Source organism: Clarias gariepinus, chromosome 16 (genome assembly GCF_024256425.1).
Source record: "Clarias gariepinus isolate MV-2021 ecotype Netherlands chromosome 16, CGAR_prim_01v2, whole genome shotgun sequence".
In the NCBI taxonomy this organism is placed as follows: Eukaryota; Metazoa; Chordata; class Actinopteri; order Siluriformes; family Clariidae; genus Clarias; species Clarias gariepinus.
In genome coordinates this window covers 30,088,574-30,112,644 of record NC_071115.1, presented here as the reverse complement: position 1 = coordinate 30,112,644, position 24,071 = coordinate 30,088,574, and the positions used below count along the sequence as shown (strand labels likewise).

The 24,071-nt window shown below is 41.9% G+C and overlaps 1 protein-coding gene across 1 annotated transcript; it reads left to right on the top strand.

Moving 5' to 3' along the window:
* Positions 1–677: 677 nt before the first annotated feature.
* Positions 678–21,804, top strand: carhsp1 (calcium regulated heat stable protein 1). The gene is made up of 4 exons (XM_053515196.1): positions 678–896; positions 13,750–13,961; positions 17,499–17,621; positions 21,370–21,804. Exons 2-4 carry the CDS (start codon positions 13,780–13,782, stop codon positions 21,530–21,532), a joined length of 468 nt encoding a protein of 155 aa, XP_053371171.1. The 5' UTR covers positions 678–896; positions 13,750–13,779; the 3' UTR covers positions 21,533–21,804.
* The last annotated feature ends 2,267 nt before the right edge of the window (positions 21,805–24,071 follow it).

Sequence of the window (24,071 nt, the reverse complement as noted above, 5' to 3'; positions counted from 1 at the left end):
GTCAGAACAGAGCCAGCCGCACGGCTCCCGATGTCCACGTCTAGACCATGTCTTTTGGCACGCTGACTTATGAAGGTCGGTGCTTCCTGTGACCTTGTGCTGGTGTATTACAAAACTACAAGTACAGTAGTCTGAAGAAATGTTTATAGCACTTCGTACTGGGGCTTGCTACAGATTTGATGTGGCACAGGTTTTATGCTGATTTGATGAGGTGTAAGGGCTTGGGATCGACTCCTATCCAGCACTTTGTGTGAGGGATGGAACCTGAGCCGTGGTGGTGCTGGTAACAGGTGGTAAAAAAAACAAAACAGGTACACTTAAATAAATAGGACTTAATATAAACCTGCTGCACAGTAAGAGGAATAAAACACTCCTGTGTGGCGTTAGTGACTCTGCTTCACCACCATCACACCACCTTTCTGAGGATTATTCATTTCCTGTAACAGCACCACACACACACACACACACACACGCTGATCTTATTCGTGTGAAAAGCGGACGTGTTCCTCAGAAGGCGCTGTATCACGCCACAGTACGCGGTTATTTACGGTAATCTTCGCGATGACGTCGGTCTGAGCTAATCTGGCGGGCACGCCCGTCCAGGGCGCGCGTGCGCGCGCTCCCGTGTCCAGCAGCAGGAGAGGAGGTGGGGGGACTGCGGGGGGGAGGAGCCTCATTAATCAGCAGCAGCAGCAGCAGCTGGGCGCGCGCTCACTCCTTAACGCACGGGCATGCTCTTGTGGACGCGCGAGCGCTTAGAATAATAGTAATTATACTTATGAGAATAACAACAACAACAACAGTAATAATTACTGCTATCTGATCGTTATTCATCTAATCTACCGAAGTGTAAACGCGACTGGAGGCGGGACCGGACCTGAGGAAGTGAGAGAAAGGTGAGTCAGTTTGTTTCTAAAGTCTGTTTAATAAAAGTCAGGAGGAACAAACACTCAGTGTGTGTGTGTGTGTGTGTGTGTCGCGCGCTGAGTGCACAGTGCAGTAGTGTGTGTGTGTGTGTGTGTGTGTGTGTGTTATTTTGTTGTTTTATACGTTGCATTAGTGTTTGTTTGTACACGTGTTTTTACTGCAATAATCGATTAATCGCGTTTAAACCCGAATATTATTGTTAATTGTTTGTGTTAAAAGTGATTAAGTTTAGTTGTTTTTTTGGCGGAGAGTCTGAGGGAGGAGTCAGGATGTGGGACAAAAACAATGCAAGTCCTGGAGTGTGATCAAAGTGTGTGTGTGTGTGTGTGTGTGTGAGGTTACTTTCTGTTTATGATGTGTATTCTGGACATAAAGTATATTATTATATAGCACATGATGGAGAGAGAGAAAATGTTTTTTTTTTATTGCAACTATTTTGACACATTGTGATTTTATGTTTTTATTCACTCATACCTATTTAAGCTAACAGCAAATACAATCTCATTAACAGTATGTTTGACAATATTTATCAACTTTAAAATATAAAATCTAAAAATGAATGAATATATATATAATGTGTAGTAGGTGTTTTTTCACCTGCCATGCAGAAGGCCAGGGTTCGAGTCCCAGCCAGTGGCCAAACCCCCCAGCGACTGGACACAGTGCCGGAACCCAAGCCCAGATAAAATGGGAGTGTTGCGTAAAACCTGTGCTAATTAGTTGTTCAGCCTGGATATCCCGCTGTGGCGATCCCTCACGCTGAGCAGCCAAAGGGCCACCAACACACATGCACATACACGGAAGGGCCCCAAAAAACTATACGCCTCTCTTCTGGGTACATGACGGCATCGATGATGGTGCGTCTACTGACATCTTTAGAGGAAACACTCTACTACACATCGCTGCCATAATTATAATGCAGTTTGAGTCTTAAAAAACAGGCACAGATAACAAGTGTGTATACCCCTCTGCGTGCTCGCATGTGCATATAAATAAAATTAGGGCTGCACAAGTTGATAATCACTTTTCGATTTTGTTGTTCTGAGACACATTGCGATTGCATTTTAAGCTGCGATATCTAACTATTAAATGTACCATTTTGTATTCAAGCATATTTATCTGGGTTTAACAACACACACCGCCAAAAGATGATCTCATTAACAGGATGTTTGTTTAAAAAAAAAAAATATATATATATATATATATTTATATATATATTATATATATATTTTTTTTAGCTTGATAAAGTAACTTAATAATAATTCTTTATCAGAGACAGAACTAAAGCATTGTGTTTCTGTGAGTAATGTTTATAACAGTAGGTTAGTTAACCTGTGTTGTGGTGTTTGCGGAAAGCTCTGCATCTCTTATCTCCTTTCTGAGTTTATCAGAAAGTAAAAGCTGTTGATTGACATCCTGGCTCATTTACATTATCTGTTTTGACTCGAATATAAATATAGAAAATATTAAATGCAAGATATTTGTTTTCTGAGTGCGTAAAAATGTAGCATTATCTGTAAACTTTACTATATAAAATTTTTTTGTCTCTTGCCTTATTCTGACAATTTGTGCTGCCTTGACAAAAAATGCTACCATCATTTGAATAAATAATTGAGCCTATCGATTCGTGCTACCTCATCACGGGGAAATGCTCAATGAGTCACTTTACAATAACAGTAAATCAGACATGTTTTGATACTTTATTATAGTACTTTAGAGGTACTTGGAGTACTAGTACTTAGAGGTAACGTATTCTGATAGACAAGTATGTCCATCAAATAATGCTCCCAGTACATAATTAACAAAATGAATGAAACCTGTTGGTCTGCTTATGCGCGGAACCGTTAAGGAGCACAAGTTGATAGGTAGCCGGATTGGCAGAACTATTATTGGAGGGGGGAGGGGGGAGGAGTGTATCTGGACATTTTACAGAGCTGTGTGAACACAATTACATCCACAGGACAAAACAAAACTAAAAGGTGTAATTTTCATCAGACACGCGGTACACACACTGTTTAACTGTAACCACAACATACAAAGCCATTCTAGACAGTTTGTGCTTCCTGTTTCAGTGGTAACCATTTGGGGAAGAACCACATGCGGTGGTTGTGAAGGTCAGGTATTGGTGTCAGTGTGTTATCTGACCTACATGATGCTTCCCTGAAACTAATTAGCATAAATCAAATAAACTTAACTTCTCAGCTTGAGCATGCTTTATAATGTTCTCTGGTTGTTCAGTAACTTGCCTGGCGGTTCTAACGTGCGCTGACGGGGCAGGGGTCATGGTCGTGTTTATCGCTCGGATCCTCAGTCACAGGAGATTACAGGCCGAAGTCTTTCCTCGAGTCTGTCTGACTCGCAGGGTATTGTTTTACTCGGACTCCACTTCATCACGCCGTCCTGTTCCGCGTTATTCTCTCGTACCCGCGCGCTTACGGAGGAATTTCTGCTCAACTTTGTTGCTCTATTACAAAGAAAACAATAATAACAATAATCCTGATCTTTCCTTTTCCCTCTAACTAATACAGCTGGAATGTTATCAGATGAGTAAATGGTTACAGACAAAGAGTGTTGTGCAACAAAGCCTGCGGCAGTATTCGGCAGGGAGAGCCAGAGAGACCGCGGCACTCGGTTGCACAAGAAGACGCTGATCGGTCTTGACATTATTATGTTTAAGGAGGTTCTGTGTATTCAGAGCACGACAGATTTACGACAGATTTTTTTAACGAGCGTTAGTGTTCGGATTCTGCTGAAAGTTCAACGCTTTTCCTCGGGGTCAAAAAGCAGCTTGCGGCGTTAGCATACGCTACGTTACATAATGCACGCCGTTCTTTTGTGTCTGATGGCTTTGATCTCGTGGCTTTGATTGTTGCACAGAATGCAGACTCGGTAACGCGGGCCATGTGGAGAGTGATGAAATCGGACCTACTTTGACCCGCGTTCAAAATGCGACCATAGAACATTGGCATGGATGGGATTAACGTGTTGACGTAATAAATCACTTTTGTTGGTAGCTAATGGTGTAACGCTTTACTTTTCAGTTTAGTAATGTATTACTTTTAACTGTTAACAAAAATGCGCACACAGATTGTTGACATCCGACTTTTATTTTACATCCCGTGTGATTAAATTCACTCCGTCAACTGTTTTCTATCAGTAAAAACACAAATCAAAGAATGAGAGAAACTTAATTTCTGAAACCAAAAAAGAAAAAAATATCACTGGCTGATTTTCTGATTTTGTGCTCAGATAACGAGCCGTCCTTTTTTCTTTTTGTTTCTTTTCCATCGAACACACGTGGCGTGACACGGAAGTTTTCATTCTTTATTTTTTTCTCTGAACCATGCAACGCCAGCCAACCACATTATTTCTAACCGCTCACTCACGGAGGACCGTTTTGCGTGAGCTCACAGGCGCCCGTAATTGGCTGTTGAGCCGTGATTGATGTGAGAGCAGGAAGTGCTTTAGCCGCGGCCAATCGGCTCTCTCCAGTCCCCCGGCTGCAGGAGGCTGCAGCATCACCCGGGAATCGAACCAGCCATCTCAGGATGATTAGGGTGAGCGCTTTAGCACTTTGGGGGAAGCTTTTTACTCTTTTCTTCATGTGCTGTGCTGGATAACATTAAAAAAATATATATTATTTATGTATTAATTTCCTAAGGTGCATGGCATTTATTTTTTTTGCTTTTTTTGCACACTTTAAGTAAACAAGACATCTCACCCTCTGAGGTTCCACACGTCAACAAGCATGAGGGCAGGGTTAATCGGCTGCACGCGCCTTTTATGGGTGTGGCTTTTACACATTTAGCGCTAACGACACTGAAAGCGTAGACGAGCGTTCGCGGGGGTATCACGGACTGACGTGTGTGTGATATAGCAACTGACACACCGTACCTATGTAAAATGAACACAGGAGTAACGCCTTACTTATTTTAGATGGTGACTAGTAATATAGCTATACCTACATAGACCATTCCTACAAATGAGATGCGATCTATCCCCTGTGGTTACGGTGTTAACCAAAGACACCATATTGTTGCCGGCTTCTTTGGCTCTTGCGCATTTGTTTGAATTTTCATAAATCATTTATTCCAACTAACACACCGTTATGTAAAGCTCATGACCGACTCCCTGAAATATCGTCATTTCACTCCGCGCGACTCGTGTCTCACAATCTGACCCCCGATTATGCTGCCATCTTGTTTGAAGTGTAATTCAGTAAATTCAGGCGTGTGAAGCTAAGAATCAGCCAGAAGAACATCAGCTCCACCAGTCAGCTTTTTTTTCCTCGTGTCTAGACGACCGTCTGTCCCACAGCGAGCTGCTGAAAGGGAAAACAGATTGTGGCCTTGATGTACTTCCTGTTCCTGGTGAATAGCTGGTATTTCCCAGGAACCATCCTTTGTCTCGATGTCCTGTGAAAAGCTTGAAGGTTTAATTGCATCCCATAAATCTACATTGATTCTTTTAACCTGGTTACAGGTTACACTGTGAGATTCTCACACCGTGAGATCTCAGGAAAAATCCTGTCTCAGACTCCATGATAAGCTGTTTATTTCAGATCAGATTATATGATGAGGATCCACTAATGATTGACCGTTTGTGTAGTTAACAGCATCGACTGTTCCAAAGATTGTCTGGAGGAGAAGGACAAGCGGTGCTGAGGGGGAAAACTCCCTGAGATGGTAAGGAACCTTGAGAGGAACCGGACTCCACAGGGAACCCATCCTCATCTGGGTGATGGCGGATAGCAGGGATTGATCTGCACTCGTACTGGGTGTTAGGAGGCTTGAAGTTCAGTATAACAGGAGATGTGTTTACAGTTAATGTCTCTGTGTACTAGAGCTGGTAGAATCTCCAGGTGCCTCGGGATGGTTAGAGAAAGAAAGAACAGGTGGAAAAGAATTAGCGTAGCTGCTGTTTATTATATTAGCAGCACTTGATGATGATGATGATGATGATGGGCATTTCGACGTACTAGAGTGCGAGGTTATGAGAAATTATGTGTAGGCCGGGATAAAGAGATGCGTCTTCAGTCTGCTTTTAAACTGGGAGACTGTCTGAGCCTCGGACATTATCAGGAAGGCTGTTCTAAAACTTGGCCGCTAAATATGAAAACGCTCCGCCTCCTTTTGTGGACTTTGATATTCTTTCCAGGATTCGACTAATTAATGCTGATTAAACGCTTAATTTCAGCTTTTTTTTCCTCTTAATTTAACAAAAACATGTAGCTTTTTTTGTTTAAGTCAAAACTATCAGCTATTCTTGTATAGCGTGTCTCTGATATTAAGGTATGAAAACCTACACACACACACACACACACACACGTATTTTAAAATGTGACAGCTTGGTGGGATGAGTCATGAGGACAAGGGCAAACTTCACACCTTGCAGTATGTTTAATATCACAGTGGTTACACTGCAGCACTTATCTAATGTGTGTGATATCTAAAGATGACGAAATGTGCATGTGATCCGTGTGCAAAATAAGTGTGTGTAGAAATCACGGTGTGTGTGTGTGTGCTGTGTAGTGGGATTATTTACTTTGCTTTTCCTTTCATGATGCTCATGTGGTGGTTCTTCAGCGCTACAGCTCTGTCTATCAACGCAGTCGCGTATAACGGGTCGGATCACGTCCGCACCAGAGCGCTCGACACCGCGTGTCCCACTGGGGGCTTAATCCTAAAATGAGAACTAAAAACAGATTCAGTTCGTTCCGTTTAACCGTTTAATCGCCCCCCAGCGTAATTGTCGCCTCTCCACATGTTCGGCGAGACTCGTCAGAAGCAGCACATGAAGCAGAACAGAAGTCGTCACCACCGCGCCCAGTCGTGTGCTTCACACACACACACACACACACATCCAGCTTTTATAAATGACGGACCCCCCCCAGTTGTGTCCCCAGCTGTGGTTATAATGATGGGCTTCATCTTCTTTATTTTAAGAGCTGGTCCTGGAGACTGGCTCGTCTCCCCTCGGCTCATCTTTATCTCACAGCCGTGTGACCTTCCCGGGTTTCCGTCAGCGTCCCCTCGGCTTATTAACAGCTGTGTTTCATCTCCGTGGCTGTTTTCCTGTTTGGGGCCTCTGAGACGTCATCTCTCTCTCTCTCTCTTACACACACACACACACACACACACACACCCTGTTTCTTCTGCTCCAGTGCCTTACCGCCTCTCCCATATCTGCCCGATCCGTATTGGCTGCGTCTCCCGAGGCAGAGCTGTTTGTGGAGAAGCTGATTGCGAGCAGCACACACACACACACACACACACACACACACACACACACACTCGAGGCACAGATGTGACCCGTGAGCTCATGTAGACCTGCAGAGTGTTTGATAGTGTGTACGAGTTCAGCGTCTGATTGAGGACAAAAAGGCAGATCAGAGACGTTCGATTAAATGTGTGTGTGTTGTGCCGCTCTGAAGCTTCTGCGCTCGGGACAAAATGTTTTATATCTCAAGCCGATGAGTCGATCACCGGTCACGACCAATCAAACTGAAAACCAGACGATTCTGCTCACTGGCCGATTGACCGGTTCATCTCTATTATAAATGTAAAAATAGTTTATAAAATATTATTTTGGGGTCGGTGTGGCCATACGTGAATCAGCACAAAAAAAAAAAAACACGATTCATAACTCAGTTGATTTATTATACCCCCCCCCACCCCGTCTATAGTAACGCCACGTGTGAACAGGGTTGTTTGATTGTTGTGAATCCCACGTGAGTGCTGTGACACACGTGAGAAATATGGGCTCATGTTAGTATAAATGAATGAAAAGTGTGATGTTCTTTAAAAAGTAAAAAACAAGAGATAACTGTGGGTGAGTTCTTGTGGTAGTAGAGGAGTATAGAAGAGTTTTCTCTAAATAGAAATGTGTGGGTGTGTCCGAACACAAAATGATTGACATTTTGGTCTCCATGGCAACATAAACAACTTGTTAAAAGTGATGATGCTAGATAAGCGTGTCGAGTGCTTCTGTAGTGCTTTTGTTTTTTTTATTTGCGAGGCATGAATATTGTGATGGTCTGCGTCTGTGTGTGTGTGTGTGTGTGTGTGTTGCACAAAGGAAGGGAAGGGAGCAAAACGATTTCCTGTTCTGTGGTTCTAACACCATATTTGGAACAGAGCCATCTCGTTTTGTAAAAGAGAGAGAGAGAGAGAGAGAAAAGGAGGGAAGAACCAGCCAGAGCAAAACATCTCGCTTGTGTGTGGGTCCAGCGTGAGGCGGCGTGTTTAAAAAGCGCCCCGATCCCTCGACTTTGTTTTCCTGATCTTCAGGAAATTGGTTTTGTCTCAGACCGACCTCCCCCGGGGTCAGAGTTCACTGGCGAAAGGTCGGAGGTGTGAAAGAACGGAAATTCCATGGTGGTGAGCCGTGACGCGCTGCTCGTCCCAGAGGTCTGGCTCTTTTAAATACCACAGTGATAGTGATGAGTCGGCAGAGCCGAGTGCTGAACCCATCAAACACTCGCGTCTGTGTTTTTCGTTGGTTTAATTTGAAGCTTAATTGTTTTGAGTAAAACAGTTTATCAAGAGATTATTATCCACCCTGACGATCTGTTGAGGTTGAGCATCTGAGGTACTGATCAGAAGGTTGGTGGTTCAAGCCCCAGCTACACTAAGCTTTCACTGCCTGCTCCAGAATTCAGGTCAATTTTCTTTGAACTGAAAATTATGGAAATGGCACGAGATGTTTGAGAGAATACGTATAAATGCTGAGTGAAAAACACCCTGAGATGGAAACAGGAAGGAACCTTGAGAGGAACCAGACTCAACAGGGAACCCATCCTCATGTGGGTGATAACGGATAGCAGGGATTGATCTTGAGGCTGGAAGTTCAGTATTGATGTTGAGTCCAGTTCGGTACTGGAGGCTCGGGTACAAACCTGTAGAAAATTTCAGTCCGGAATTATGGAGCGACTGCAGTCACAAGTCCTCAGAGAACAGCCGTCTGCATCAGCCCAGGTCAGGACCGTCTTTATGGTAAAGTGGAACTGTCCCCAGTCACCACACGCATCCCAGACAGACCGTCCATGTGACGAGATCTCCAACCAGAAGCGAGGCACCGGGACGAGTCCAAAGGACGGAGGGGGTCTGGATCACCGGTGGCTCAGGAGTGGCATGAGTAACTCGACACAGAGAGAGAGAGAGAGAGAGAGAGAGAAAGAGAGAGATGATCAGCTTCCTATACGATACAGGGAAAAAGCCTCTCACTGTGCAGTAATGTACGGATTTGTGGCAAATAAAGGCTTGACTTAACACTCCAGCTCGCGATTACTGCGGCGTCATTAACGCACAAATAATCCAAGCAATCCTCCCTTCCTGAGCTGTGACTCATTTCCCACCAGTGTGTCTGTGAGAAACCAGTGGGTTCGTGCTCTTCCCAGGGACGACCCTGAGAGTTTTACGACGGAAAGAGTCTGAAGAGTTCTCAAAATCCACTTGACCATAAATAGAAAAATCATAAAAAGCTCAGCATCATCTCGGTGAACCTGATCGAACCTGTCTCGAACACTTTTTAAACAATTCACCAGTTTAAAACCTTCCAGGGAACTTGTTTTGAACTTGTGCTTGCACATTAACCCTAAAACCTCAGGTTCTGTAGAAACGACGTCCCGGTAGTCTCTTGACGCAGTGTGCACCATTTTGCTTTTGTTTTTTTGACCCGTTTGCCAGGACGAGGTCACGGTGATCTCATTCTGCACTCGGCCGCAGAGGAAAGTGAAAAGCTGCACAAAAGCGGATGATGCGTAATTGGAGCGGACTTCTTCTTCACCTCCTGTTTATGAACCTTTTATTCTGATCTCGGCTGCAAAAGAAGCAAATGGTAATTGAAGTGAATGATGTAATCTGAAGGTACAATAGAGCAACTCTCGCGGGTGTCCTCTACCACGGCGTTGCCATGGCAATAAGAACCCTGGTGCCAGTTTTGAAGGTTATTGGGATGCGAGTGTAGTATCAGGTTACGGGCGCGTTAGGAACAGGCAGAATTGCTGCTTGACGAGTTGTTGGTTTGTTCTGTATCTTTTGGATATTGAGTTTGGAGGGAATGAGGAATGAAGAGAGGATTGTGTGTTATACGTGTACAGTAGTGTGTGTGTGTGATGTAAACATGTGGAGGAAATGATCATCTGTAGTGTAAATCAGGGGTCACATCACTAAACACCGCTGACTCCAGAGTGTTCTTCATCTGGCGAGATGTCTTGAAAGGTTTTTCTTCTCCCTCTAAAGATTCCTGTGATTCTTCACTTTACTTTATTTCTTCTTCTTTGGTCTTTTCAAGACTTTTGGTTTTCCCGAGCTTGCCAGTGCAGCGCTTCTACTTATGAATGATTGGGACTCTTATGCGCTCTCTCTCTCTCTCTCTCTCTCTTCTTATCTAGTAGGTTTGTTTTGTTTCAGGGGTAGCTCAGTGGATAAGGCATTGGACTACGGTTCGGAAGATCCCAGGTTCAAACCCCACAACCACCAAGTTGCCACCGTTGGGCCCTTGAGCGCGGCCCTTAACCCTCAACTGCTCACATGTGTAATGAGATAAAAATGTAAGTCGCTCTGGATAAGAGCGTCTGCCAAATGTCTAAATGTAAATGTAACACACATTTAACAACACCAGACCTTTAATCTCTCTAATCGTTCATTAAATAATTAAACAGTAGAGAACTGGACATCAGACAGCTTACGGGTCATCTGTCTGAATACTTTTGAATCTGAAACACAGCTGTCGTCTACACTTTAAACATGTCTTTATCGACTCTTTATCGATAAAATCTATTGTGTGTGTTTACAGGGGCACAGATGGACGTGTCTAAATACTTATGGACCTGACTGTATTCCTTTCAGCTTCTCCTTGTTTTGGTTTTATCGTCGTGTTAAATCTTGATCATTAACAATGGTACAGATCAGATACCCGCGATCAGTATCAAATTCCGAGAAAGATGAGAATTGGATTTGGAAAAGAAATTCCCAAAATTTTTACACACACAGACTTGACCTGGTTTTTATTTTTATTAGAATTAAATTGATTATATTATATTATATTGTACTTTACATTGTAAATATAACATAAAGCTCAGTATCAGATATCGGGTGGACGTCTGTCTATAGGCATAAATTATACAGGGTGAGCACAAACCCCATGCTAGAACCTGTGCTGGATAAAAACATGAACGTTGTGGCTTTATGTAAACCAATTAAATGTAATATTTTTCGTGTGCAGTAATAAAGCGTATGTTTGTTTCTAGTGTAGATTTTGTGTAATATGTCTATGAAGTCCAGGAAAAACCTTGCGCTCACTCTGTAAAATGACTCAGAACATGATTAAACTCTTGCACTTTTGCTCTGCACCGTGTCGAGCACGAGAGTAGGAACACTTGGTTGTCTAATAACGTTCACCGGCTACAGCTGATGCCGTAATTGAGACGTTAATGAGACGTGCTGCGCATGGAGATAAAGTCAGAGCAGGAAACAGAAGAGTCGCCGGCGGCTACAGTTCAGTTCGCTGTTTTTAAGGGATTATTACAAAAGTGGAAATGCGGGAACTGGATACACTGTAAACGTCACGGTCAACTCTCGGAGATTCCGCGTCATTACCGTGCACAGAATTAATTTCTGCTTTCCTGTCTTTCTGTAAAGAAGTGGCAGATCTGAGCGTAGCAGCTGTCAGGAAGATAAACGCAGGTCACGTCGTCTGGGCTTGGCGGGGGAGGCCGAGGAGCACTCTCTGTCCTGGCTGGCGCCGGGTTATCTCATCTCACCTGTCAGTTTGGAGATTTGAGATGGAACAGGAAGACGGTCAGGGCTCAGCGCTCAGGGAAGTGCAGCTCATCTGGGACTCGAGGGAAGCTTGCTAAAGGACTCGCATAAAATACTCACAGAGGCTGAAATATTGGGCTGCGTCAAGTCCCGAAACCAATTAAGGAGATTTGAAATGACTGGAATTGAGTAAGGCTGTCTAACACATTATTAAAACCTGTAAGGGCTGTGGTGAACCATTAACCTCAGGGGAGTAATGTGGTCAGAAAAAAAAGCATGAATGGAGATCACTTAGACGCTTAGTAAAGATGTATGATACACAGCTGACGGTAGAAATCAGAGCTACGTTTAATAGCCAAAGTAAGAGTCTAAGCAGCTGCGTGTCCAAAAGAAAACCACTTGTTGGTGAGACTCGTCAGAAAAAAGGCTTCAGTTTGCTAGAGAGCATGCAGATCGGAGTTTGGAGGTCATGTGACCTGATGAGTCTAGACTGAGCCTATTCCAGAGTGATGGGCGTGTCAGGGTGAGAAGGGAAGGCTCCCATCATGCATAGTCTGTACAAGCCTCTGGAGACAGTGTTATGATCTGGAGTTGATCAGTTACTCAGGTCTAGACTCAGTAACGTTATGGGGCAATAAAATGAAGTCAGCTGACTACCTGAATGTACTGAATCACCAGGTCATCACATCTATGGATGTAATTTTTCTTCCTTGTAGGTGCACTTCCGTGAGGAATCATATTAAAAAAAAACAGAAAAACATAGATTATATTCTAAAACGTTGTCATTTATTAGTAACATCTAGCACTGGAAAATTTTACTGCGAACAATACTGCGACGTCACATAAATGGATTAACAACGTGTTATTAATTATTAAAGAAGTTGTGTGAGATATAAACGAGTGATTAGAGCCGCTCAGTGAGAACAGAAACGGACTTTCACTTTTAAAAGCAACTACAAATGGATAAATAGTTGAACTCTTGCTGGTGTGAAAGAAATAAAAGACTCGGGACGTGCTGTTAGAGGAAAGTGACTCGGCTACAGAGGGATTACAGTGACTCCGCTACATCGTGCCACCCTGTCGCTGATTATTTTTCTCTAACAGCATGACTCCATGTGGGGAAACGCTTTACTTCTGATGTACTTCATCCTCCTGAGAGGAAAAACTTCATGGTGTGATGAGTTACGTTTGTCATTGTGTGCGCGCGCGCGTAATTTGACACTGTGACCCTTCACACACACACTCGCCTTTACACGCCCAACACCCCCACCCCCTCTCGGCCTCTCTCTCTCACACACGCACACACACACTCACACACTCTCGGCTCTACACAGAAACGCTGCTCTGTCGCGATTCTTTTCAAAGGTAAAGTGCAGGTTCATTTGTTTGTTTGTTTACTTTACATCCGACAAAACAGTCTTTCCATTAATATGTGTTTGTGTGTGAAATTCCAATACAAGAGGAAAAAGGTTTACTGTGTAGATCTGTCTAGATTATGTCAGGATTTATTTTTACTTTTTTTAAAGGTGCAGGTTAATTTGTTTTATTTTTACTTTATATTTTGTGATAGTTATTTGTGTGTCTATTTTTTGGGGCTGTGGAACGAATAATTTGAGTTTCCATTATTTCTTATGGGAAAATTTGTTTTGATTTACAAGTGTCTTGGAATACGAGCCCACTCCCTGAACGAGTTATGCTCGTAATCCAAGGTTCCACTGTAGTACACATTGCAATTCTCCCTCTAAAATCAACATTTTTGTACCTGTAGGATGTGTAATGTTTACTAAACTGCAGCTTAAAGACTTTATTAAATATATAAAGCAGCTAGTCATGAAACTATTCCAGTTGACTGTATATTGTTTATGTAAGTAATTAGCATTAGCTGTAGCATCTCTTCTGTTTTTACAGCGAGTATAGCTGATGTATTTTCTAGCAAACTTGTAAATGCGTAATCGCCAGGTTGCGCTTTCTAGCTAGCATGCTAATCACTAAACCTATGTGTTCTGTAACTCTTTAGGTCAGACTGAGCTACTAATAAATAATTTTTTCCATGTGTTAGCTTTCAGAGCCGCAGTGTCCTACACGCACCATGTCCTCCGACGCCTCGTCCCCAGTGCGGGCAGCTCCATCCTCGACCCCTCCACTGTCCCCTACTTCTCCTGTCTCGCCTAGCTCCCTGCGTCTGCCGCACAGACCCCGTTCGCCTTCGCCCATGAGAGGGTACCTGATCCCCAGCCCACTGCCCACCCGACGCACCCGCACCGTCTCTGCGTGAGTACACACCGAGCACTTTTCTTGGACTTATGAGGCTAATGGGTTGTAGCCACCAGTTTAGCCCAGGATGTGTGGATTGTTCATATTTAACAAGTTACTTTTCATGATTAAAGACTCCTCTGATCATGCATCCCAGCATGCTTCGCAAAAGCAGGAAATGTTGAAAAAATGTTTGAGTAGAAACCAATTAATTGTGTGTGGATGTGGGAGTGTTAATGTGTGATGATGCTAGCATGTTAGCCTCCTTATCACACGGTCCCACGGAGCCATCCTTTAATCAGCGCTCATGTCTGAGGCCGTGTCTCAGGTTGTATACAGTGATGCAGCCTCACAATGGGATCACTAGCTTGTCTACGTTAGCAAGATGTGGACTAGTGCTAGTACGGCAAACATGTAGCTAACTAGATTGCTAATACAGCTAGCCTAGAATTCTTAAGTTCTTAAGAGACAGGAAAAAAACAACTCGGTATCAGTCACATTTTAACCTGTAACACTGATTTGGTTTCTTTACTTAACCGTCCACATATCGTTCCGCACTTGGTGAAACTAACTAACTACAAATCAAATCACCCAATAATCACTGATGTATTAATCAAGGCAAACCAACTACAGAAGAACCATCACAATATTATCTTCTACTAGATTCCAGGACATAGTGAAATAACGTTTGCCAAATCCCACCCTCTGACCTCAAACCACTGATAAATCAATATACAGTATATCAAATAAATGGCAAGCAGAATGGGAACAGTACCAAAACAACAAATTATTCGAAATAAACCCAGTGGTAGGAAAAAGAAGTTATCACCCCTTCGAATCAAGACCCGACCAGGTTGTATATACAAGGTGCCGTATCGGCCATACAAACATTACCCGTGCTTATTTATTAAAGGATGAAGAAGCTCCAAAATATCAGCGTTGTAGAATTACTGTAACCATAAAACACATACTTTTGCACTGCCCAAGTTTTAATACTATAAGAAAACAATTTCTACCAGAACAAGTTTTAAAAAACATATTCTGCAAGACCAGAAAAACTTTTACAATTTCTATCTAAAGTGTATCTAAAGAATCTAATGTAAAATCTTGTTCTTCTGGCCAAGACCATGCTTTAATGTGATATTTATTTATTTATTTTTATCTATTATTATTATTATTATTATTATTATTATTATTATATACCTTTTTACTTTCCCACAACTCTCTAAATCACATAGATTATAACATAATATAAAATTGCTTTGAATAAACCAGCTTAATATTTAATATGAATCTTGCCATGAAATATTCTGAGAAGCTGAAATGACAATAAATCCTAATAAAAACAAACAAACTAACCGCGACTGGTGGAGCTGGCGACGAGCAGTTAGCAAGCGACAGTTAGTGTAATTAACAGTGAAAGTTGTGTTAAACTCTTAGCGGTAATCTGTAGCCAAAAGGATCTAAAGGATAATCTATGGAGTTAAATGGAAATCTGGTGCACTATTTAGGGTTTACAGTCCCTTGTTCCACACACCAAGTAGTGCCCTTGACCAGGGGTTAGAGAGGGATTTGGGTTTGTGTTAGAAGCTGTTAGGATGCATCTTTATTCGTCCAACAGGTTTGATTTCTAGCTTTGTAGTTAGCGTTAGCCATAAAGAACTGAAGAATGCAGATGGCGTGTTGTTTAAGACGACCTAACGTTATCACGTGTTCTTACTGAAAGTGCTTCTGTGACTGGGTGTAAATGTGGGTTTTGTCAGGCAGCTGCTCTCTCCTCAGTACTGCGGACCGTACAGACCCACCCTCACCCACAGATCCGTCCTGATTCAATGTGCAATACAAACCACGTTTAGCAACATTAGATTTACACTGTGGCTAATATCGTTCAACAAGCAAACATGATGAGTGAACAGTAAATAAGTTTCAAATTGCATCATGAAATCACTGCAGTGTCGAGCCATCTTCATTTATTCATATGATTAGAGTGAAAAGAGAGTGTTTTGTTCAACAGTTCAGTCAACAACTGAGCACTGGAGAGGAAATAAAAGCGGAGACTCTTGAGCAATTCTGAAGAAGGAGGAAGCCGGAGGAGGGTCCATGCTAATCACTTCTTTTTTTAGTGTGACATAAGAAACAAAAAAAGTATTTCTGAAAGTGATGCTCAGGCACAGGTTTCTACACGTATGGAAATAAACGGAGGGGATTTTTTTTTAGATAATCACATGCACGCATGCATGCACGCACACACACACACACACACACACACACACACACAGGAGATTAAACTGAAAGTCCAAAAGTAAAAAAACAAAAACATGATCTTTATATTACTTTTTAAAAATATATATAAATGATTAGAGTAAGAAGAGAGTTTTATATATAAAAAAGTGTATTTGTGACTGAATGGTCCAGAACTCAGCGTGATGTATTTGATGCTTCAGTGTCTGCTTGACTCGTACAACTATAAAGAAAAGCTTAACAGTCGTACGAATCTAACAAACATTTAATTAAATTTATTCCAACCCACTGAACTCGAGCAGGTAAGACGAAGGCTAGAGATTGGCGCATCCTGTAGGGGGCAGTCATTATCATATAAAAATTGTGCATCTGTTGGCTCATTGGCTGTTTTCTTTAGGAGAAAAAGAGATTTGTTAAAGCTAGTGTCACTTCATATGATCGGAGGAACGTCATTAGAGATCGCGGCTGCATCAGGGGAGATGTACTTGTTATTTTGCAGTCAGAACTCATTCTGGAGATGAATCACGATCTTGCTTAGTCTTTGTGTAGGGGCGTGGCCTAAAGTATAAAACAGTTTAGGTGATAATAACATTCCAAGCCATTTAAAGTTATGAGAAGTTGGCGTTCTGATATTTTTGGTCATTCTTTTAACAGCAACTGCTAAAGTAATTCTAGCATAAACGGCAACTAGCACCTGAAATTCAAGCACCTGGAAAACCTGTCTCTAGGATTCAAAATTAGACACACAGAAAAAAAAACACAATGATCAGATTTAAAACTATTTCAGTAATGGCATTTTCTGTATCGTCCTACGCATTTGTGCTCCGTATGTGAAACACCGGTACTGTGTTTGTAAAATGGTTTCATATCAAGTGTAATTTCACAAAAACTGCAGATTTTTACAGCGTGGTTCATGTTATAAAGGAGTTTTAAGGAGTTTGCGATGAATGCAAGGGATAAAAAGCATTAACATGTGAGAGAGGATTGTGTCGCTGTGTAGCAACCGTTCATCAGCAACCATTCATGGGAATTTGACCTGACCTCCGCAGAACCTTTTATTAGGAAGTACAGATGTGTGTTAACTCTTTGATTTTATTAAAAAGTAGCGACACACATCTTCCACTAAAGTTTTAAACATTACATTAGCTTTGATTTTATGTGCCGTAGAAACAGAAGCATGAAACAGCAGACGTTATGACTTTATCTACTGCGTTTCCGGTCAGGAGACCAGAATCGATCTACACACTATTAATCTATTACTTATCTATTAAAAAAAAAAAGTAAAATCTGTTGCTTTTTTGTGTTCTTCTTCAGGACTGCACGGGCGTCCGCGGGTCCGGTCTTCAGCGGCGTCTGCAAGTGCTTCTCACGGTCCAAAGGTCACGGCTTCCTCAAGCCATCGGATGGAGGTGCTGACATCTTCGTGCATATCTCAGAGTGAGTGAGATGAAGCAGGCACGCGCGCGCACACACACCTCTATATTGAGTGTACAGATAAGCTTAACAAAGGTTGAAGCTTGGAATAAAACATTCATTCAGGTTCATTCAAGTATGTTCATGCAGATACTGTATGCACTCAGCCAGTCACACAGCAGATACAAGTCAGGAGCTTCAGTTAAAGTTCAGACCTGACATCAGGATACACAGTTAGGTACAGTGTCGACGCTCCTATGGAAAGTTACCAGTGCGGGAAATGCGACTATGAGCAATTCCTGTGTTAATGGGGAGAACCTTCACCATTACAGTGGAACCTTGGATTACGAGCATAATTCGTTCCGGAAGCGGGCTCGTGTTCCAAAACACTCGTAAACCAAATCGAAAACTTCATAAGAAATGACTAACAGCCCAAAAAAAATAAATACATAAAAATAATTAACACAAAATATTAAGTATAAATAAAACTAATCAACCTGCACTTTATAAAAAAAAAAAAGTAAAAATAAATCGCGACAGATGAGTGTTTCCGTCTGTGCACGCAGGCGCTGTGTGTGTGAATCTAAAGTAAGCTCCCCTCTCCTCCCTCTCGTCTTACACAGTTTCCCCATCTCCACTCTTTTCACACACGCGCGCACACAACAGAAGCACTGGTTTATCGGGAAAATAAATCTCTCTAATGACACCCGATTAAACGACACACTAACGGAATCACTGCTGTAAAGTAAAAATAAAAAAAATTAACCTGCACTTTACCTTTTGAAAAGAGTCGCTTAAAAGAAACAGAGCAGTGTTTCTGTGTAGAGCAGAGAGAATGTGTGTGTGTGTGCTGAGAGCAGGATGGTTTTTGAGCAGAGACTTCTAATGAGACTTGCTTTTGCTTTACCACGCGTGCTGTGCACGCACGCACGCGCACACACACGTACAGACACAAAATAAAATGTTTTACGCACACACACGTGGTCACAGTGTTGTAGTGAACAGTACACACGCGCGGATATTGTTTATACCAGTAAAAGACGTGCACTAAGACCCATCAGGGGAGACGATTACCCACAATTCTGCAGCAAAAGATCACGTGAGGCTTGGCGTCAAAACAAAAGCTCATGCGATACATGATACTCGGTACTCATAAACCAAGACTTGTTCGTTTTCCAAGTCAAATTTGATAAATTTTTGCTAGTCTTCCACTGTATATGTCAATGGGGCAAATTTGTGCATCTCTTGCGCCCCTGGGGTACGACTTATCCCCTCTTGCGGGATATGTTCTGACACAGCCTCTTCAAATGTGGTCAATTTAAGATTTCAACAAAAAAGCAGTTTTGGGTAAAGCTCCTGTTCTGGTGTTAGATGTGAAGATTAACTGAAGCCCTGTAAATGTGTTTCTAATAAAGTGATAGACTAATGAATGAATAAATGAATGAATGAATCTGTAACAGTAGAACTGAGAGAATAATGCGGCTTAAATGAAGATGTACTGACACTATCCTTGTACAATTTGATTTGAACTTTCCACCAAATGATACCGTTTAAAAACGAGTTCTGTTTTTGTTTTTATGTTTAGTTTAATTCATAAGCCATCGCTAATCATCTCCATAAATACCAAAACTCAGATTGCAGTGAGTTGTTGAGCGAGTGGGTTTTCAGTGCAGCGCGTTCTTGTCCACAGTGATCACCCACACACAACACACACACACACACACACACACACACACGCGTCACAACCAGTGAGTCAAAATGCAGGATAAGGAATACACTGTGATTATAAATGCAGCAGGACAGAGCAGGTGTCCATGCAGAAGATGATGTTCATGACTGTGTGTGTGTGTGTGTGTGTGTGTGTGTGTGTGTGTGAGGTCAAGTAGTTTATGGGTCATGTTTTCTTTGTTTGCGTGGGAGAATAAGCAGAGCGGTAAAGAATGAAAGCGCTGCGGGGTAACGCAATAAGCTCTGGACGTCAGACGTTATAAAGACGAGGCCGCTGCCGCGCGTCATCGTGTACGTGTGCGTTGGTGTAACAGAGCGCGCTGCCTTCTAGCTGTCGCCTTCAGAATGGAAAAACAGATGAGAAGTGGACAGCTTGTTGTTTCCAGTGTTTTGCCTTAGCAGGTGAAGAGGAAATGGGCCGTTATGACGCAGGAAAATAACAGACGTGCTTTTTGGAAGCTTTTCAGCAAAACAAGGATCATAAAGCTTTAATCTTAAACATTTGGGGGGGGGGCCCTGATTCGCACAGAGGTTAAAAAAAAAAAACGGGGAAATAGGAATAAAGCGAAATGAACATATGACGTCTTACAAACTTGTTCCACTGTTATCAAATACTCAACTGTTATATTTATGATAACGGCTTGTACGTTTAGTGGCCCAAAGTACGTCTGTGGAATGATTAAAAAATATTTTTAGGTCACGTAACAGATCTGGGAAAGGGTTCAACAGGCCACAGGTGAACGTTTGTGGTTCTGCCAAAAATCGACTCTGTGTTGACTTTGTTTGTCCACTAGGTCAGGATGTTCTGGTTCACGAGTTCAGTGCAGTGTACTGTAGGTGAAAGAACATGTGCTTTGTATGCTCTTGGGTGGATCGGTGCACGTATTAGAACCTAGATCTAGTGTGCTGCCTGGTTTTTAGGCCTTTCTATGGGGCGTGGTCTGGTCTGATGGCAGAAGATCTGCAAATCAACAGCATCATCAGAATGTGTGCACAAGCCAAACCACAAAGATCTACTGGTGGCTCTGAAATGCCCTCAAGGCAAGTTTAGTTCTCTGGGGTTAAAAGCTGCTGGATGCCCTGTTTGGGTTTTTATACAGACAGCATAACGTCCATGTTGACAGCCTGGTGCTGTATGATGGACAGTCCCTTACAGGCTTTCTGCAGGACATGAGGCTACCTTTGGTCTGTTATCCTCCACTAAAAGTTGGTGGTGGAAAGTTTGAATTATTTTAGTGACTCGGTTCTTTGAATCTCATTCATCAAAATGAACAAATATTTTTTTGTCACTTAGTTAATTTCGTTCTTTTGATTAGAAATAAAATAAAATGTTACATTTTTAATAAAAACACCACAAACATGTGTACATATACAAATTTTGGCTATAGTTCCACTAATGAAAATATTACAATACAGCTAAGGACATATTATAATAAACAGAATAAGCAGCTCACCTCTCGTATCTTCTAGTCTGAGTCGTTTGTTCTTTTAAATGTATTGCACTGCATAGTGTCTATGGAAGTCAGGTATTTAAAGAATGAATGATTCAGACCAAAGACTCAAAGGTAACGACTCATTTCTGTTTTCTGTACATAACCTACGGAGGTTTTTCGATGCTTAGCGCATGCACGCCAAGGAGAAAATGAACATCATTCTCCGTGACGGCTCGCTCTTCTGAGTGACGTTAAAGACTTGTTCAAAAAGAACGAATCGCTCATGAACGACCCATTACTACTAAGAGTCCAGCGAGGCATCTCGGCTTTCTACCAGAATCCCTTTATACCCGCAGCAGGTTGCTGAACTGAAACGTTTCTGTAGAAGGGATGGGAACGGCTGCACACCTCCTGGTAGTCGAACCCAAGCAGCACATGCCATGATCATGAGCGTTACGGTTCTATCAGATCACACCACACAAGGAAGATCACGCCTCCTCTGCTTCCTCTCAGCAAAAGAAAAACGTTTTCATTCGTCTGTATGTAATGCAAATTGTTCTGACTGCTGATCTGTGCTGTGTTTATGAACCCTGTCTGTTTTTCTCCTGCAGTATCGAGGGAGAGTACGTTCCAGTAGAAGGAGACGAGGTGAGCTATAAAATCTGCTCAATTCCACCCAAACATGAGAAGGTTCAAGCCGTGGAGGTGACCATAACCCACCTGGCACCAGGCACCAAACACGAGACATGGTCAGGAATAGTGATCAACCCCTGAACCAGGCGGCCCGGTAACAGGCGGGAGCGACGCGGTGCTGGATGTGGGAGAGACGCCTGATGGCTGGTGGAAGATGACGCTCGTCGTGAATTTGTTTCAAATATCTTTCTTCTTTTTTTTTTCCTTTTTTTTGACACAAAAGGAGAAATCTTCACTGACCGGTTTACTTACACTAACCGTTTGTAGTTCTGTATCACTGGTTTTGTTTACTACTCATTTTACTGAAAGAAAAATTAAATAATAAAGCCTTAATTCATATCAGAACCCTGGAAGCACGTTGTCTTCGAATGTTTAATCTCGGGAAGTGCTCGGTGTTGTCGTGACCCACACTGGCAAACATTTACTGTTTAACGTTACCGTAAGCCACAGCACTAATCAATTCTGATTTTTCAAAACCAAGTACTTCAGTCAGAAGTATATATATGACGTTACAGTTCTTCTGATCTTAAAAAAAATAAATAATCTAGACGTTTAAAAAGACATGCTGTGATTAAACAAAGAAAAACAGGTATAATCCAGGCCCGTAGCCAGGGGGGGTTCGGGTGGTTCGAACGACCCACCCCCCACTGCCAAAGGTCCAGAATTTTTTGTTATTATCATTATTTTTTTTTTAGACAGATTAAAATTGTTGGGCATTATTTAAAATAACATTTTATTACAAAACTATTTACAAAAAAAACCCGCGACATGTGACAAGTCTGCGCAGCAACTGACGTTTTTTAAATCTGTGAGGCGGCATCCAGTGGTGTATAATATGGGTCGAAAAAGAGCAGGAGAGACAGAAGAGAAAGCAGGCAGCAGCGTCATTATCGCAGAATATTAAACATATGTTCAAAAAGACTGCCAAACAGAGTAAGTCTGTTACTACCTCAAGATCAAATTGTTAACGCTAGTTAAATGGTAGCTAATCGTCAACCCCACATCACACACAGAATAGTTCTCTTGTGCCTTTTCTTGAGCAGTCTGAATGGCTATGACAAGTCTGTAACATCTTACATAAACATTAACAGACAGTAGCCTATCTGATGGATCTGTGAATTTATGTTAAAAATTTTAACCCTTTAAAAAAAAAGAAAAGAAAGAACGACGAGTTCAATGCGTAAACAAACCTGCTTGACCATGCATAGTATTAGGATTTATTAACATTTTATTTTGAATTAATAAATTATTATATTAAATTAGTAAATTTATTAAATTATTCTATTAACCCAAGGCGATGCTGTCTAGTGTCTATACGCGGTGTAGACAGCATTCGAATGAAGTTTACCATTAATAATTGTTAAATAAAACATAAAATAAAATAAGCCCACAAAAAATAATTTTTATCCATTCCACAGTCTTGTAAGTACATTAACTGATCGTCTTTTCCCGTAATATTTGTATATTATTATTATTAGATCATTATTGGTAATATTTTTCAAAAGCATGCACATTATAATACCAGCAGACAAGCTAATCCAGCACATGTCACTAAAATGCAGTATTTAAACCTCAAAATGAAATACAAAATACTGAGAAAAAAAGGTCCCCCCCTTGCACTAGGCTGGCTACGGGCCTGTAATCATTGATGGTGACGCTTTACTTTAGGAGATGTTTAACATTTTATGGAAGAAGTTTCTGGTTTGGTCTTCAAGCAAAATAAGGAAGGGAAATGATGCAAGTCAGAACAGGAAGTCTAACATTAAAATCCTTCTGTAACTTTAAAACATTTCTAATCGTTAGCAAATTGCTGTAGTATTAAAAATATAAACGGCTTTAGGAAGCGCAAATCCAAAATGAATAATTCTCCTAAAACGGCACACCCGGTTTCTCCGGCTGCACCGGTTTCCTCCTACGTTCCAAAAACATGCAGGATAAGCTAATACAGATTAACTATTCTAACTCAGAATGTGTGTAAAGGTCTACTGGTGGCCCCACAGACTGGGCATTTCCAAAAAGTGTCCTGCGATGGACTGGCAGCGTGTCCAGGGTGTACCCTGCCTCAAGTTCCTACGACAGGCCTCCTGCGACCCTGCACAGGATAAGCGCTATAAATTAGGAGTGATCCACACCCAGGACTGTTTGAACCCGTATGTGAAGGATTTGAGTCAAACGTGTACGAGTATTAAATCAAACGACAGATCAGTCTATGGATTAGACTGAACGCTGATTACTTAAGGACCAAAAAAAGTCCACCAAAGTCATTATAAGTCATTATAAAAGCTATCAACATACTTTTGACACAAATCAACAGATCTAAAAATATATATGTATATTTTGCTGAGCTGCGTTGAGGTAACAAACCAGATCAGGAACTTCTCAGCCTCACTCACCTCCTTTTACACACACACACACACACACACACGGATATTTTACCTGAGAATTCAACTGATGGCAGCCTCGTGCTGGAGCTGAAATCCGAGGATGATGGCCATCTAATACTTCATGTCAGATAACACCAATACATTCCTGGGGATGACCGACTGAAGGAACGAAGGCAGTGAGGTAAGATCAGGCGAGAAGCGCAGTGTGGAAAACATGGATCAGACGGAGCCAAAGG

Coding starts and splice junctions, on each gene's coding strand:
- carhsp1 (XM_053515196.1), top strand. CDS start 13,780: ATGTCCTCCGACGCCTCGTCCCCAGTGCGGGCAGCTCCATCCTCGACC. Junction 13,962..17,498: donor CGCACCCGCACCGTCTCTGC/GTGAGTACACAC, acceptor GTTCTTCTTCAG/GACTGCACGGGCGTCCGCGG. Junction 17,622..21,369: donor ATCTTCGTGCATATCTCAGA/GTGAGTGAGATG, acceptor TTTCTCCTGCAG/TATCGAGGGAGAGTACGTTC.